General features: G+C 40.2%; 3 protein-coding genes and 1 non-coding gene across 5 annotated transcripts; 2 read left to right on the forward strand and 2 right to left on the reverse strand.

The window, feature by feature from the left end:
• Window positions 1–4,410: 4,410 nt before the first annotated feature.
• LOC149844431 (thioredoxin-like protein CXXS1) lies at window positions 4,411–5,371 on the reverse strand. The gene is made up of 3 exons (XM_089997212.1): window positions 5,233–5,371; window positions 4,999–5,121; window positions 4,411–4,672 (listed from the first exon to the last, which is right to left on the reverse strand). Exons 1-3 carry the CDS (start codon window positions 5,332–5,334, stop codon window positions 4,514–4,516), a joined length of 384 nt encoding a protein of 127 aa, XP_089853338.1. The 5' UTR covers window positions 5,335–5,371; the 3' UTR covers window positions 4,411–4,513.
• Window positions 5,372–10,586: 5,215 nt separating this feature from the next.
• On the forward strand, window positions 10,587–10,727 carry LOC149844432 (U4 spliceosomal RNA). Its single transcript, XR_016430693.1, has one exon. It is a non-coding gene; the product is annotated as a U4 spliceosomal RNA (small nuclear RNA).
• LOC149844433 (photosynthetic NDH subunit of lumenal location 3, chloroplastic-like) lies at window positions 10,591–15,799 on the forward strand. Of its 2 annotated transcripts, none has more exons than XM_089997214.1 (4): window positions 10,591–10,621; window positions 14,179–14,580; window positions 14,985–15,144; window positions 15,609–15,799. In XM_089997214.1, exons 2-4 carry the CDS (start codon window positions 14,301–14,303, stop codon window positions 15,688–15,690), a joined length of 522 nt encoding a protein of 173 aa, XP_089853340.1. In that variant the 5' UTR covers window positions 10,591–10,621; window positions 14,179–14,300; the 3' UTR covers window positions 15,691–15,799. The 2 variants fall into 2 exon arrangements, with proteins under 2 accessions (XP_089853340.1, XP_089853339.1); XM_089997213.1 differs by having other exon boundaries at window positions 10,598–10,621; window positions 14,985–15,268.
• On the reverse strand, window positions 11,472–13,589 carry LOC149844434 (Tetratricopeptide repeat (TPR)-like superfamily protein). Its single transcript, XM_089997162.1, has one exon. It carries the CDS (start codon window positions 13,587–13,589, stop codon window positions 11,586–11,588), a length of 2,004 nt encoding a protein of 667 aa, XP_089853288.1. The 3' UTR covers window positions 11,472–11,585.
• Window positions 15,800–15,890: the final 91 nt, after the last annotated feature.

Consider the following 15,890-nt stretch of genomic DNA (forward strand, 5'->3'; position numbering starts at 1 on the left):
CGGGTGCAGACGGATAGCTTCCTCAAGTCTATAGGTTTCTGTATTGTGAGTAAATGTGTTCTCTGCGAGAGGGTCGAGGAATCTGCGTTGCACCTATTCTGGCAATGTCAGGTCTTTCAAGATATCTTTAAGGTTACCTGGAATAAACCGGTTGTGTCTGTGCGCCAGGAGTTATTCGCTGTAGACCTCTTGTGGGGACCCCAGCCAGTTCGTAGATGTAAACGTTGGCGGATCATTTGGAGAACTTGGTTGCTCTCTTCCTGGTGGGCCGTTTGGATGTCGCGCAACAATGCTATTTTCAGGCAGACCCCGGTTAATTTCAACAAGTTAGTAAATTATATTTTGGCGGATGTATACCCATCGTTACGCATATGCCTTCCGGATCTTCAACGCCACTTGCCGCTAAGGCCTCCTCTGGATCCGGACTGATCGCCTCGGTTTTATCTGTATTTTGTGTCTATTTTTGGCTTATGTGTTCTTTGTCTTGTTTGTCGGTTTCAACGGCTGTTGAACCGGTCGTAATGTTGATATCTCTCTCTCTCTCTCTCTCTCTCTCTCTATATATATATATATATATATATATATATATATATATTTATTCCCCCGGCCCACCTCTCTCTTTCCATTCCTCTAACTCCCTAACCCCCCTCTCTCTCTCTACTTTTTTTGTGCCCCTTCGTCAACCCCACAACCATAGGGCACATGTGACAAGCCCATCGGCTATGGGCCACCATCCATGGTCCACCTCACTCAAACTTTCGAAGGGATACAAAAATTGGCCTTAGTCCGAAGGCAGCTTTCGGCGCACCGCACACATCGCTACCTCAATGCGACAAGACCAAGTCTTCTCGATCTCTCTCTTATTTCTGCTCAGGCGGATGCCCTAGCCCGTTAATCTGCCATCCAATTTCTTTTATTTTTTTCTCATGTTCTTTTTTATGATTCAAGTTTTTTGTGTTTTTTTAATTAATATTTAATTAGTTTTTTATTGTGATTTTTTCAATTAACATATGAAATAAAAAATGTTGTTGGTTAGTACTAAGATTTAGGTTTTTTATTTGCTTTTTCTTAAATATTTGCATTTCAATAAATAGGGTTTAGGGCTTTTTGTGCATTTTTTTTCAATTAGCATTTAGGTTTTTATTGAAATGGATATTAATTACTTATTTTGGTATTTTTTAATCAATATTAGCCATGATCCACATTTTGTATTTTAATTAAAATTTTAGGGGTTTTGTTATTTTTTTCAATTAGCTTATGTATGAATATTATGAGTGATGTTTGCTAGGATTGAGGTTTTCATTTTTTTTTTTAATAGCATAAATATTTAATTAGATTTTAGAGATTTTTATGTTTTTAGAATAGCATTAGTTTATTTTATTTTATTTTATTTTTAAATAAGATGAATATTTACTTTAGGTATTTTTATTTTTTTAATTAACATTAAGAATGATTCTACATGCTTGATTATTATAAATGCATAGTTAATGAATTGAGAATTAAGGTTTCAATTTTGTATTTGTTTAAATGACATGAATTTTGGATTATGCTTTTAAGGTGTTATGTATTTTTTCTTTTTAATTAGCATTAAACATGAAGAATGAATCATTGACTTTGGTTAGAACTTAAAATTTTAAGGTTTTTTTGTTTCAATTAGCATCTGATAATTTTAGTTTTTTTTTGTTTCAATTAGCATATATTTATTTTTTAAATAACAATAATCACAATTTCATCTTTAGTTTATGTTATGGTTTGATGATTTTTTGTGTTTTTTTTCTAATTTATTTTAGTATTCAATATATATATTGTCATAGATTTTTTTTTTTTTTTTACAGTGCATTTCTACTCACCCTGGCTCAGCCCCTATTTGGTTAGCTGTGTAAATGAGATTCATTCTCTCAATTGCATGAGATTCCAAATCACATTTGAATGTTTGGGATACATCCTGGCACTTGTGTGGCAACAGCAAATGGAGGGTGATCAGGTGTGCAAACACACCAAAAGTGTGAAATCATATTGCACCTGATCTTCCTTTCTCATAGAAGAGATCAATCATGATGACTAATGACAGACAGTCGGATCCAAATCCAAGCTAGGCCTGACTACGTAGAGTCGAAATTTTACAATACTATATCCAATAAAAATAGACTTAAACGTGTTTTACATATAAAGAACAAAAAAGATTGGATTTGATTTAAATCTCAATGCAGATCTGACAGAAAATGTTGATTTGAATCCAAGCTGAATATGCATTTGGATATTTGAAGAACGATATCTGAAAACAATGCATCAGGCTCATAAGGTCCAATAAAACCATATCCAAACTCCCATTCAACATATATACATAGTTGCCGCATAAAACCCTAACGCACCCCTAGCCACCACACCAAACCCCTTTGGTACTGAGAAAAACAAATCATGTGACGTGATGGCATACTTTGGCTGCACCTGATCACCCTCCATCTTGTAGGGGTATGCCAACCCGCTAACCTGGCTGACCGGTTTAATAAACCGGTTAGGTGGGCAGGTCAACCCATTTACCCAAACCTTACCCGCCCACCAACCCGTTTACCTGACACCGACCCGCCCGCCAACCTGCCCACCAACCCGTTTACCCGACCCATTTATTAAATGGGTTAACCGTGTTGTGTCGGGTTACCCGTTTAATAAATGGGTCGGGTCCGTGTTGAGGTATGCCTGCCACCCCTAGTTGTTGGGCACAAGAAACGATGGCGGGTGATTAGATGCAGCGCGCACTAAAAGTGTGCCATCACATGGCACCTGATCCTCCCTCATTGGGGCTACAGGTGTACACATTTGATTTTAAAATTTTGAGCAGATCAGGTAAAGGGTACCCTTTGATGCGTTTCATCCTTATCTTGAATGGCATCCAAATTCCAAACACCACTATTTAGCTTTATTTTCAACCAGTCCATTCTGGATCCATCACATGGATGAAGAGCAACAGAGGGAGCCCTAACAGATTACTGTCAAAGATAACCCTGACCTAATCCACTCTCATTTTGTATTGCTAAGTATGGCTAGTTATTAGTCGACCTTGATTAGACTTAAGCTCAAATTGGAGCCCAAATCTAATATGATTCTTATTCAAGCATGGAAATATGCATTCAGTATGGGGATATGGTTTTGATGTGAAAAGACAGGTGCATAATTCACCTATCACCCTCTATCTTGGAGACAGTGCCTGTCAGGTGGGAGTGCTTAATGCACAAATTTTTGTGCAATCATATTGCACACGGACTCGGTTTTGATTGGTTTGGAAGCAGTGCCATAAATCTTATTATCTGAATTTTTTTGCAAGAAAAAATCTCGTGGTGTATTTAAAAAGTGTTTTTCACAAGAAACCCACGAAAAATAACTGGTCCCTATTTAAAATACATAAAATATATAAATTTTCATGTCAAGAAATTAAGAATTCGATAATATCACAGTAATATCATGAATAAATCATAATAAATTTAAAAATAAAATTGCTCTTGGCATTGTGCTCGAGAACCGAACAAGTGATATGGCAAATCACCGCTCTTATGTGTCTTGGCATAACCACCGTCCATCCCCAGGGATCAACAGCAACCGCTGTTGATGACGTCAGGAGCAAGTTGTGGTGGGCTCCACTGATTGCACGATGAATCGGTGGCTACGGAGTCATGCCAAAACACAAACGGAAATGTGATTTTGACACATGAGTGGTCTCATACCAAAACCATGTGGTGCTGGATACTTATCATGTCAATGGTTCATGAATAAATTAAGGACATGCACGCAGTTGCTTGCTTTGGAAGCTCTATTACTTTTTTGTAGCACACGTTACAACCTAACTTGTCCAAAAAACAATAAAATGAAAAGACCCTCAACCTGTTTAATGAGCAAATATGGGATGCCAGATTATTTTATATACCTACTTTATAAAATATTTTATATATAAAATATAAAACAAATTCTTTCAATCATTTTTTAATCTTCTCAAGGGCTTTCGCTCGTTTGATATGAATGTCAGCAAGTCGATGAGACGTCATAAGTTCGAAACCCAGGATAGTATCCGTTGTTGCCAGGTCGAAACTGGGTGAGCTCCCCTGATGAGCAGGGAAACCTCAAAAGTTTTACCAATTGAAAGCCAACCAACGTATGGTCGAGAGAACTATAAAAAACAAAAAAAATCAAAGTTTTTCACATACAAGAAAAGAATATATATTTACGCTGCCAAGTGCCAATTAGGGCTTCACTTGTTTGGTAGGAGCTGTTAGTGCACGTCACCATGTGTTGCGACGTTGCAAGTTCAAAACCCAATGATATATTGTGTAACCAGGGAGGGTGGTAGGACGTCTGACTAACCCCAGCTTGGCTATCAAAAGTATATATATATATATATATATATATAATAAACAAATAAAATATCAAGTCCACACGTGCTAAACAGCTGTACATAATACATATTACATCATTCCAAGTCAGTCCCACACAAGACAAGCAAGAGAACATATCTCATACGTATTCAATCTGATCTATGTGCACGGATAGATTGAGCAAAGGCAGCAACCCTCCTCCTTATCTCGTCTGGGTTGGCCCCAACCATCTTATCAGCCAACTGCTTTGCCTCATTCAGGAACACAAACGTTGGCATAGCCTTTACCTTCATCTTGGATGCAACCCCCTGTCAGAAAACAGCATGTTATGTATCAGAGTAAATTTATGTATAGAACTCAAATAACTAAAAAAAACTACTTGAAACAAAAAAAAAACTTGAGATTGTTGTTTTTGTGTAACTCGAGAAAAATTGCCTCGCTAATCGAGTTCATTAGCATAAAACCCCAGATCCTCCTCGCCCACTAAGGAGTACGCTGAGGATGCACACTCGTAGGTTTTGAACTTGTGACATCCTGCCAACTTGGGAAAGTTGGCAAATCTCCCATACCAGATGAGCAGAGCCTTAGTGGGCAAGAGCATTTGAGATTCTTTTGTTTGGAAGATATTTGGTACCTTGACTTCATCAACATCTACCAAGAGGAAGAGAATATCTTGATAACTCAAGGCCAGTTCCTCAAAGAAATGGTTCATGGCAATGGATGGTGCACACCAAGATGCAGTGAAGTGAACCACAACCTGAAAATCAATAGAAATTATGAGTAACATAACAAAGAAATGGAAAGTAAAAGGAGAGGGGGAAAAGAAAAAAAGTTGGCACAATGATATCTAGTCAAAAGAATGTTTTACAGAGCAGGATTGGTCTTTGGCTTGAGAAAGGAAATAGTCCCAAGACTCCTCTGACTCTACTTTGAGAACCCTTGATTTATGAAGCTGCTCTTGAGACGCCATGATGAAAACCCACAAAATTCTTTAGACCTCTGACAGGCACAAGAAGGTTGGGAATTTATAGAGGGAGTTGTAGATAGAACCAAGCAATAGCAACCCATAGTTTTTCTTTCTGTCGTCCAGAAGTGGTTATATGAAAATGGTGTTCATATAGCTTAGATGAGTCATCATTCAGATCACCGCTCTACAAAAATCAACAACTTGGATGCACTGAGACCCCCAACTTGAAGCTGAATCGATGGCCCACAACAGATGATAAAACTAGTTGGCATATACATAACAGCTTCATAGAACACAATGTTCACGTAATTCTCATTGGCAGGATCAATTTTACTTTAGCTTATTATTTGGCCCATTATTCGGTGGGTCCCAGTCAATTGCCCACAAGTATGCCCGGGATTGAACAATATATCAAGCAACTTGTCCCACAAATTGATTGATAATTCTAAAACCCACATCACGATCACAGGCATATGGGCACCATGTTTATGTAGTCATAACTCATTCGTGATTTGTAATCTTTTGAATTATCCTGGCATTAAGTTGAGCATGGGACCCTCTCTAAAAGATTAGATAGGGATCTCCTTTCTTTCTTCTAGGATAGCAGGGAGGACAGAAGAAAATATCTGAGACTTTTTACTTTTTTAGGTACCTTTGTTTTATATTGTGTGTCCCTAGTGTAGCATATATTAGTGGTGCAATACCCGCATTCCTGATAATTTATCTACTAAAGGGAAAAGGATAATTATTCAACCCAAAAGAATCCTATGATGGTAGCACCTACGCCTGTGAATCTTGGTTTCAACTTGAACCATTAGGAAAAGTATGACCGCCACAAACGAGGTCTATGCAAACATGACCCAATTGATGAACCGATAACACAGAATGCCCTATGCATGTGCGCGTACACAACATATCCATTATCGAATGAAGGATTTGCATAAACACTTGAAAATAAAACCTTGTTGTTAGCTTTTATCACAACAAGAAGCATTTTTTCTTCTTCCGTGGTGAACATTTAATTCAACAACATGAATACTGCATATTTTATGTATGATTGATTTGGAGCTCCAATTATTTGCCCTTTTTCTTTTTCATGTTTGTGGACACATTTCTAAACATATAGTTAATTAAATGACTAATGCTTCCAAGCCATAAGCTTACGTAGGGCTGGTAAACGAGCTCAACGAACCGAACAGGGCATGTTCGAGCGCAGCTTGTTTACCAATGAAAGGAGCTCGTAGCTCGGCTCATGCTCGTGTTTAGGCTAGCCAAGCTTCAGCTTGGTTCATCCATGAATGAGACGAGTCGAACGCGAACTGGCTCGTGTAAAAACTTTTCATATGGGATATATATATATATACATACAAAGAGAAGGTTGCATAAAAAGATATATACATAAAATATAAAATATGAACTATTAAGTATAATATATAAAATATATATGCTTTAATGTATGCATTCTTTTCTTTATATATTACACTTAAAATATATAGTGCACATATATATAAGGAGTAATGAGTTTCTTAGACCTCCTTTTTAGTTAGGTCTCGTAAGGCCCATTTAAAAATAGTAATTTTAAGTATTTTTTTGCACTAAATTGCTCATGCTAAACACATCTAATGGTTCAGATCTATCATAAAACACTTATAACCTATAGGGCAGAAGGAGGAATGGGCCTAATATGTTCATTTCTCATATATATATATATATATATATATATATATATATATATATATATATATATATATATATATATATATTTTAAGGTACACAAGCTACTCGTGGCATGGCTCGCCAGCTATACGAACCGATTATGAACAAGTTCATGATGAGCGGAGTCACGAGCTTCTGGGTTTGTTTGCCAGCCCTAAGCTTATGCTTCCAGATGAAGTTAGTATCCAATTATTTATTAGACAGTTCTTTTTGTTTTATAAAGGAGAAACCATTATTACGGTTTGAACATCTCGTCGGGGCTGAGAGGTGCCATGTTTTTTTTTATGAAGGATGGAAAAACCACCCTAAGGATTAGAGACCTAGTTGTGTTGGCTCAGCCAGATGTACGTATCTCGATCGTGTAAATTTGTGGTGCACCCCTTGCCCCTAGGGAGTTGCCCTACTTTGGCTAAACCAGGCTGTTAGGAAAACCACGAGCAAGAGACAACCAAAAGGAAACAAAGAACAAGAACGATCAAACAAAACACAAGAACACAGATTTACGTGGAAAAACCTCTCCTCAAATCCGAGAGAGAGTAAAAAACCACGGCCGCCCAAAGAGAAATATTATTACTCTTAACTAACAGTTACAAGCTGCGGAAAGAAAAGTAAGAATATAAACAAGGCAAGGGCGACAACCCTAACCAAATCGGGTCGGATCCACTGAAAATCGGGTCCCAAACATAAGTCCCAAAAAAAAATTCTTCTGGGGGGGGGGGGGGGGAGCCCCCAGAGCCCCCCTGGACCCCCGCCCGTTGACCGCGCAGCGGGACCCGCGCCGGGGGGAGCCCCCAGACCCCCCTTCCTGCAAGGGCAAAAACAGTGAATCAGGCTCCACAACTCATCACAGGCCACATCCCTTGCCCTCATTAATGATGCGAGAGGTTTGACATTCATGTAAATGAAACCAAAGGGTCGGGTTTATCCAGACTCGACCTGTACCAAACCCTATAGGGTCCAAGTATGGTGATAAAGACCCACAAATTTTATACTAGACCCGGTCCTGACCTGAGTTACGATTAAGACCTGGGTTCAGTGCAGAATATATATCTGATTAATATATGGATCTAGGTATAATTTGTGAAATTTTATACCAGACCCAATCCCGACCTAAGTTTCAATTAAGACCCGCAATTTTTCAATGTAAAAATGATAAAAAATAGTATTTTACTAGGTATGGCCCAGGTCTGGTTCATGTATTTCTTATCAGATTTAGGTATGGTTTCTCTTATAGTAGGTCTGAATACACTTGGGTCTGAACCCGATACCATACCTAAAAATTGGGGTCAGGTATAGTTCTACCTGTGTTAAAACCAAACCCGACCCGTTGACACCCGCTACTGACCACCCGTCTAGTAGCCAAGGCCCCTTCTACTTGTGAGAAGTATTCTCACCTTGCTCTTAGAGGATAGCTTTTCATTGGCTAAATAACCACTACCATAGTTTGGATGTCCAACTATATATGGACCGAGCTGTGTCATTTTGATCACGCCGTACCGGAGTCTGTATTCTCAGTGTAAAACTCTATGAGTACCCTCCTCCCTGCCTACGAGAGAGTTTTCCAGGGAGGACACACACCCCAAGTGTCGAACTCTCGAACTCTAAAGCCCTAAGCATTTAGCAAGGTGTGCATGCATACTCTGGGCGTCAAACTCATGACATCATTCAACTTGAACACTTTAAATAGACCAACCTATCCAAGTGTGCAGATCCCTCGTGAGCAATTATTTGCTTGATAGTTAGGAAACAATGTTAAGAAAAGAAATGAATTGGCTTAGCTTTCAAGTGGAATGGGTATCATGAGTTCGATACCTCTAAGATGTGTCTCTTGCCACAAAGTCAAACCATCCTTTAGTGTAAATGTAAAGGAAAAAAGGCCTCACTTTCCATCCTAGAGCCCAGATTTCAAATGAAAACCATCATAGTCAACAGTTTTGTTGCTTTGAATGTTTATCACTAAAAAAAATTGATTCGGACTTTTTTTTCCTAATATTTACACGGAGAAACTGCCCATGGGATTAGAGACCTAGCCACACTGGCTCCGCACACTGTCCTGACCGCGAAAAGTTATGTGATTACTTTTTTGCGCTTAGGGAGTCACCAAACTTCGACTTGTGCAAGAGATAACGCGCATAGGATTTGAACCTAAACCACCTGTCTAGCAGCCTAGGCCCCATCCCACTACGCCAAACTCCTTTGGGGCTTGGGACTTGGAAACTGCTTTCATAACCAACTTGTTGAGTTTGAAACATAAGGCCGGCAATTGCCCACAGGTCTCAGATTTTCTCCAAAAACATTCTTCACTTATTCTTTTCTGTTTATCTCACTTTTCACAACCAGCAAGCCAACCCCCCTACCTCTTTAGTTTCCTCGTGGCTTCGAACTTGCGACAAGGGATGCACACTCCATGTATTAAATTTAAACAACTTAGACTTGTGAAACTTTTAAGTTTCTCTTTTTCTCAACCTTATTTTTTGTGGCCATAGCCATATTTCGTTGCATCCATTGAGGTATTCAAAACCCAACACTTTCCTGTGCTATATGTGAAACAAAAAGGAGCTTGGTGACCAACTGTGATCGAAGTTTGAAAACACACACTTCAACAATCCCAAGACAGATTCAAAATCACCAACTTATAAAATAAGAAAAAGAAAATCTTAAAGCACCAAACCAACTAGTTTGCCATATGAAGGATGCGATTTGTCACCAACCAGAAATCAATGGATTGTTTGGCTTAATTCCACAAAGTTGTCGCCAGGAAAATCTCTTGAGTTTGCTGTCTCCCTGCCTATACCATTTCGACATCTTTCCATCTTGTGTCTTATGCATAAATGTTTGAAAGAGCAATATAGGCCCCAACACCATCAGCCTTCAAGTGAAAAATATTATCTGGTATAAATCTGAGCATAGTGCTACCATTTGAGGAATTACAGAATACTCTCTCTGCAATTGATAAAAGAGCTGAATACACTCACCTACCAAGTTAGCATGGCTGCACTGAGACAAATCGAGGCGCTAGTTAACCCCATCTAGTCTAATTTCAATCTGCTTCATCTCATAAAAAGTGATTCAGAGTCCCCTCCCTTTCCAATGAAGTCTATAGCCTGTAATCTTAGCACTCATAACAGAACAAGATCCTCTCTGGCATCTCCTAAAAAACTTGCTATGCACGCTCAGACGCTACCCATTTAGCATACATATCCAAGATGGCAGTTTGGAAAGCAGCTCTCCAGATTGAAAAGACGCAATTGGGTACTCTCTAATTCTCTCTGTAAGAGAGAAATAGAGGTTTTTGTTGGGTGTTTTGATAGATTTGAGGAGAAGGAAGCCATTGCTCATGAGAACAGTCCCAACTCCCAAGTGTAGGTGTCTCAAACGGTAAAGAAAGAATGAGGATTTTCGTTTATTTCACGTTAAGGCGGTGGTTGGGGAAGGCGAAGGGGTGTTGTACTTCGTTTTTTTAGTCCCATATCGATGGGATGGAGGAAAGGAGGGGGTTGAGATTATTATAAAAATGGGCACGAGAGGTGTGATAAGGCATCTTTGCGCTTGGGGCAATGACGCAGCTAGTGAGGTAAAACCGAGGCGCGTCAATTGCTGGTTGAAAACTATTTCCAAACCCCCTCTGAGGCCTGGGTTTGGCCTAGGCCTTAGAGAATTTCTGGAAGGGTTCCCTTAACAGGGTAAGCCCTACAATTGGTTAAATTAAATATTTTCTGTAGCCACTTTTATGGGGTATCCGTCCGAAAGGTTAACGGTAATGATGCTCCAACCAGCCAAAGGAAACTTGTTTAGGGCCCAGTAATGGTGTTGTTTTCCATGATTGGGAAGCCCTTTTTTTCTAAATTATTTGGGGATATTTCACCCTAGAAAGAGTATTCCTTATGAAAGAGAGCTTTCATACGAAAGGGAAAGAAACAAACTCCCCTTTGATCGATGCTTAATATTTTTCTTCACCTACTTTTATGAGGTCAATGAATGATTTAGCGTTATATTTTTTATATCTCTTCGATGGCCTCCCAATTCTGGGTCTGTTAGGTCAAGGGCCATTCGGTCTGATGACCCATTAAAACCCAATGAGTTTGGTAGAACGCCTGACGCTTCGGCTGTGGCTAGGCTAAATGTTCACCGGGCTTGACCCAATGACCTGAGTCCATGAAACCAAATCCAGCCCACGTAGTTACCAAATGCAGTATTTGGTGCAAATACAAAGGGAGAGGGTCTCACTCTTCCAAATGCATAAACTACCATCCCAGCTACCAGTTCCCAAACAGAACCGAGCTGTGTTTGAGAGAGTAATTCTGACAACTGAGCATGTGCATTGCTTGACTGCAGGACATGTTAGTAAGAGAGACTAGTTAGCCATGGGGGGCTGAATGACTAAAGGCACTTAAAGCAAATGGAGAAGAATTGACCAAATAAAAACACTGTTTGGTTTTCACTTTTCAGGTTGGTACCCCCAGATCCTACATTTTATACAAGAAACACTACAGGTATGTGAGGAGTCTAGACGTGAAAAATAGCCGAAACCTCTCGGTTTAGTACTCGTTTGCAGCTTGGTATGAAATATCTCTTTTCACCTCTATCAAACTGCATCCTGGGGTCTTCCTCAACCCTCTTTCTCTCATCAAACCTCTCAACCGCTCTGCATCTTCCCACCTCCCTGCCGCAGCATAAATATTCGACAGCAAGACATAGTTTCCTGTGTTTTCAGGTTCCAATTTGAATAGATGGTATGCTGCCAACTCCCCAAGGTCGATGTTCCCATGGAGCACGCAGCCACCGAGCAAGGCACCCCACACTGCATAATTAGAATCGAACGGCATTCTTTTGATCAGATCATGTGCTTCCTCAAGCCGACCAGCACGAGCTAGCAGATCGACGGCACAGGCATAGTGATCGACGGATACTTCCCTATTGTAATTCTTGACCATGAAGCTGAATAGGTTCAAACCCTCTTCCAACATTCCAGCATGACTACAAGCTTGGATTGTAGATGTAAAGGTGATCTCATTAGGATCTAATCCAGAGTGGATCATTTGATGGAACAGAGAAAGAGCAGCTTGTCCATCACCATGCATCCCATATCCTGAAATAATTGCACTCCATGAGACAACATCCTTCTCACTCATCCCATCAAAGAGCTTGCGTGCAGAGTCTAGGCTACCACATTTCGTGTATACACCAATGATCCCTGTGCTAATTTCTAAGGCTGAGCTGAATCCTGTTTTGATTAAATGGCAATGCATGTTCTTTCCTTGCTGTAAATCTGCTAAGTTAGCATATGAAGGAAGAACTGACACCATAGTTGCATGATCATGATTCACTTCCTCCAAAAGCATTTGCTTGAAAAGTTTCACAGCTTCGCTCGCGAGCCCATTCTGTGTATACCCGGTGATAATTGCATTCCATGGTACTGTTCTCCTTCTAGAAGTATTCATGAACATTCGATGCCCAAGATCCACATTCCCACACTTTGCATACATGTCGATCAGTGCAGTCTCTACAAAAACATCCGAGTGTAAACCATTCCTAATTGAAAAACCATGAATGCATTTCCCGTAATTTGAGAAAGAAACACTTCCACAACCAGAGAGAAGACAGGATATAGTCAGTGAATTAGGTCTCACGTTGGAGATTTGCATCTGGTAGAAGAGTGAAAATGCTTCACCAACATCTCCTTGCTGGACATAGCCATCAATCATGGCAGTCCATGAAACAACATCTCTTATGTGCATCTCATTGAAGATTTGGCGTGCATCATCTAAACACCCACACTTTGCATACATATCCAACAAACAGTTTCTTACTGAGAGGACTTCAACAAGCCCCAAGGAATCAACTAATTCATGAATTTCCTTCCCCTTCTGCAAGTTCTGCAACTGCGCACAAGCAGGCAACACACCAGAAAGAGTGGCTGCATCGCTCCCAACACCCGCATCCTCCATCATATCATACATCCTTAAAGCTTCCTCAGCATGCCCATTCTGAAAATACCCAGAGATCATAGTGTTCCAAGACACCAATGTTCGCACGGGCATTTTATCGAACAATTGGCTTGCATCATTCAAACAACCACATTTCACATACATATCCAAAATCGAGTTAGCCACGAACGAATTCGATTCATACCCATCATTTCTTGCATCACGATGAAGCTTCCTCCCTTCTTCGATCGCCGACAGGCACGAACACGCCTTGAACACAAATGGGTAGGTAAAATTATCGGCAGAAATGCCTTCACAACCCATTCTTTTATACAAGTGAAGTGCCTTCACAGGATACCCATTTGTTGCATACCCCCTAATCATGGAGTTCCAAGCATAGGAACTCTTAGTACCCATCTTCTCAAACAGCGATTCGGCGACGACCATTTCGCCGCAGAGTGCATACATTGCAGTAAGAGTTACGTCCACTGCGTTCAAGCGAAGCCCTGAAACAATCACATTGGCGTGTATTTGCTTCCCTCTTGAGAGGTTCTTGGCTTCCCCTGCTTTTCTCAATAGAAGAACGAATGGATGAGAGAAAGGAGGCCTTTTCATGGTAGGATGTAGGAGAGTATCTTGAGTTAATCCACGGAAGATTGTTCATATTTATTTGATTTACTGAGTGAGGAGCGAATTTCTCAGAAGAACACTCGATTGGTTTTCCCCTCTCTGTGTTTCAGTTGCCAACTTCCAGGATGACGAGAAGCATAAACTTGTCGCTGGTTGCTCTCCAGCAGAGATCTTCATAACCATAGGATAGAATACGTGAACGAAAGAAGCGTCCAAAAGTCGAGCAAATTCTCACCAACTCTACCAGCTAATTTTACATTTGTTAAATAGAAAATAATAATATTTGAACTTGTCAAGCTCAACGTAACTCATAAGATAAATACATTGTTTCAAAGCTGTAATCAATAAGATTTGGGATTTAACCTATTGCTTGTAAGACAAACCCTTCAATCAACTACACAAAATATATAGAGAATATATTTACTGCTAGTTATGGAGCCCAAATCGAGCATGATTGGACAAATTTTTGTTCTTGCTAAACGGTGAATTTCTTTCTTTTTAAATTTTTGTTTTTCTGGAAATATTGTTTTTATATACACAAGGTGTGTAATTTTCTATGTACCAATGCTTAAAGGAGATAAAGGGGGGCCCTCGTATTGCACCACCACTGAGAAAGGATATCCCCCACGTGCCTGACAGCCATTCATTTGGACATGGTAGAAGAGGTTTGCTCAGCAGCCCCTGTACCAAGCAAGAATGAGGGGAGCTTCTGAAACAGTTCTTCAAGCAAGTAGGATCATCCCTAACAAGCTCATAAGCACCAGAAGGCCCAAATGCCTAAAGATTTATGCACAGAAACAAGCTCAGTTTCCAGACTCAGAAGACACTGGTTTGCAGTTCACAAGAAGGGTTGCCGCACTCAGCCTTGCCACTGTCACACTCTCTGGCCAACTAAATGCAGGAATGTCACTAGCTGAGGAGGGAAGACGCTTCTGGCTGGATGGCCCTCTAAACACTCTGCCTCCTGTTTTAAACAGTATGTTTCTTTGTCACCTGTCTCCTAAACTAGATGGTTACAGCATTATCTCTGTTTGGGAGCTTTGCATTAGGATGGAAACACCATTTTCTTGTGTTGCCAAAACATGGTTTCGCCCGAATGTGGTGTTCAGAATAGAGTTGCCAAAAACATCCTCTTATGAATTGGTCTAAAAATGTAACTTTAGATTTGTCGACTTCATAACCAGTACAATGTTTTGCCAACACCACTGCTCGCAAACAGCAAAGAGTGTTTGAGAAACCACAAGGCACTTCTTCCAAACAGCGGAGGATGTTGTGGAATCCACAAATCCCCCAATTCAAGGCACCCAATTAATGAATTGTTGAGAGAAGTAAATCCTGAGCCAATTGTTAACAGACATTGTACATAATCTTTGCTTGCAGATATAGCCAATGAGACAGGAACACGTTCGTTTCTCAAGCAAGGCATTTACATGGCTAAAGTTGGACCCAAGGGAAGTGCCTACAGACTAAAGAAGTATGCTTTTGATCTTCTGGGCATGGCAGATATCATAGAGCAGGATGCGTGGGCATACATAAGAAGGTTTCTGCGCCTTAAATCGACATTCATGTACTACGATTTCGACAAAGTGATCACTGCAGCTCCAGCAGATAAAAAACAGGGCCTCACCAATCTCGCCAACAGATTATTTGATAATGTTGAAAAGGCACGTACAGTAAGGCTCCATTTGGCAGCCGGTGTTGAGAGGGGACTGATGGGGAGTGGAGAAGAGAATGGGAGATGAGGCTGGAGTTGTCAACAACATTCTTGCGAGGATGTAGTTGAAAATGGCTCATATCCACTCCCAACACGATTCTCTTCCCCCAAAATGGAGTTCCCAAGCACCTGTGGGTGTAGGTGGTATTTATCAGTACCATCTCCCCTATCATCTCCAGCTCCAAAACAGAGCCTAAGACGCAAGAAAAAATTTCTAATTTTTTTTTGAGGCCACAAACCCAAGCTAGATTTTCTTTTTCTGAATATTTGAATCGCATTGGAATTGGCAGTTGGAAGATGCAATCAAGTTACGCAGTGTTCCTCAGACGAAATCTTGCTACAAAGAGACCAGTAGCATTCTCGAAGAGGTGATGATTCAAATGGCTTAGCAGCATGACAATAAATTTGGTGGTGTTTTGCTTGATCTCATGTTCCAAATTATACCATTGTGATTTTTGAGGTTCAAAAAACCAACCTTGCCTCTCTCTCTCTCTCTCTCATCAGAGGGTTCTTTTTCTTCGTGGCTTTCTGAACAAAAGTGAGATTTCTAAAATCTCTTTCCTCAACTTTGA

This window comes from Nuphar pumila, chromosome 2, assembly GCF_984573655.1.
Source record: "Nuphar pumila chromosome 2, dmNupPumi1.hap1.1, whole genome shotgun sequence".
Lineage (NCBI taxonomy): Eukaryota > Viridiplantae > Streptophyta > Magnoliopsida > Nymphaeales > Nymphaeaceae > Nuphar > Nuphar pumila.

Bases quoted from the DNA above. Each gene is read 5' to 3' on its own strand.
- LOC149844431 (XM_089997212.1), bottom strand. From the start codon at position 5,334: ATGGCGTCTCAAGAGCAGCTTCATAAATCAAGGGTTCTCAAAGTAGAG. The intron at 5,122-5,232 runs GTAAAACATTCT...ATTGATTTTCAG, and splicing joins CCAAAGACCAATCCTGCTCT to GTTGTGGTTCACTTCACTGC. The intron at 4,673-4,998 runs GTACCAAATATC...GTTTTCTGACAG, and splicing joins TAGATGTTGATGAAGTCAAG to GGGGTTGCATCCAAGATGAA.
- LOC149844434 (XM_089997162.1), bottom strand. From the start codon at position 13,589: ATGAAAAGGCCTCCTTTCTCTCATCCATTCGTTCTTCTATTGAGAAAA.
- LOC149844433 (XM_089997213.1), top strand. From the start codon at position 14,301: ATGAGGGGAGCTTCTGAAACAGTTCTTCAAGCAAGTAGGATCATCCCT. The intron at 14,581-14,984 runs GTATGTTTCTTT...CTTTGCTTGCAG, and splicing joins TCTGCCTCCTGTTTTAAACA to ATATAGCCAATGAGACAGGA. The intron at 15,269-15,608 runs GCACGTACAGTA...TGGAATTGGCAG, and splicing joins TATTTGATAATGTTGAAAAG to TTGGAAGATGCAATCAAGTT.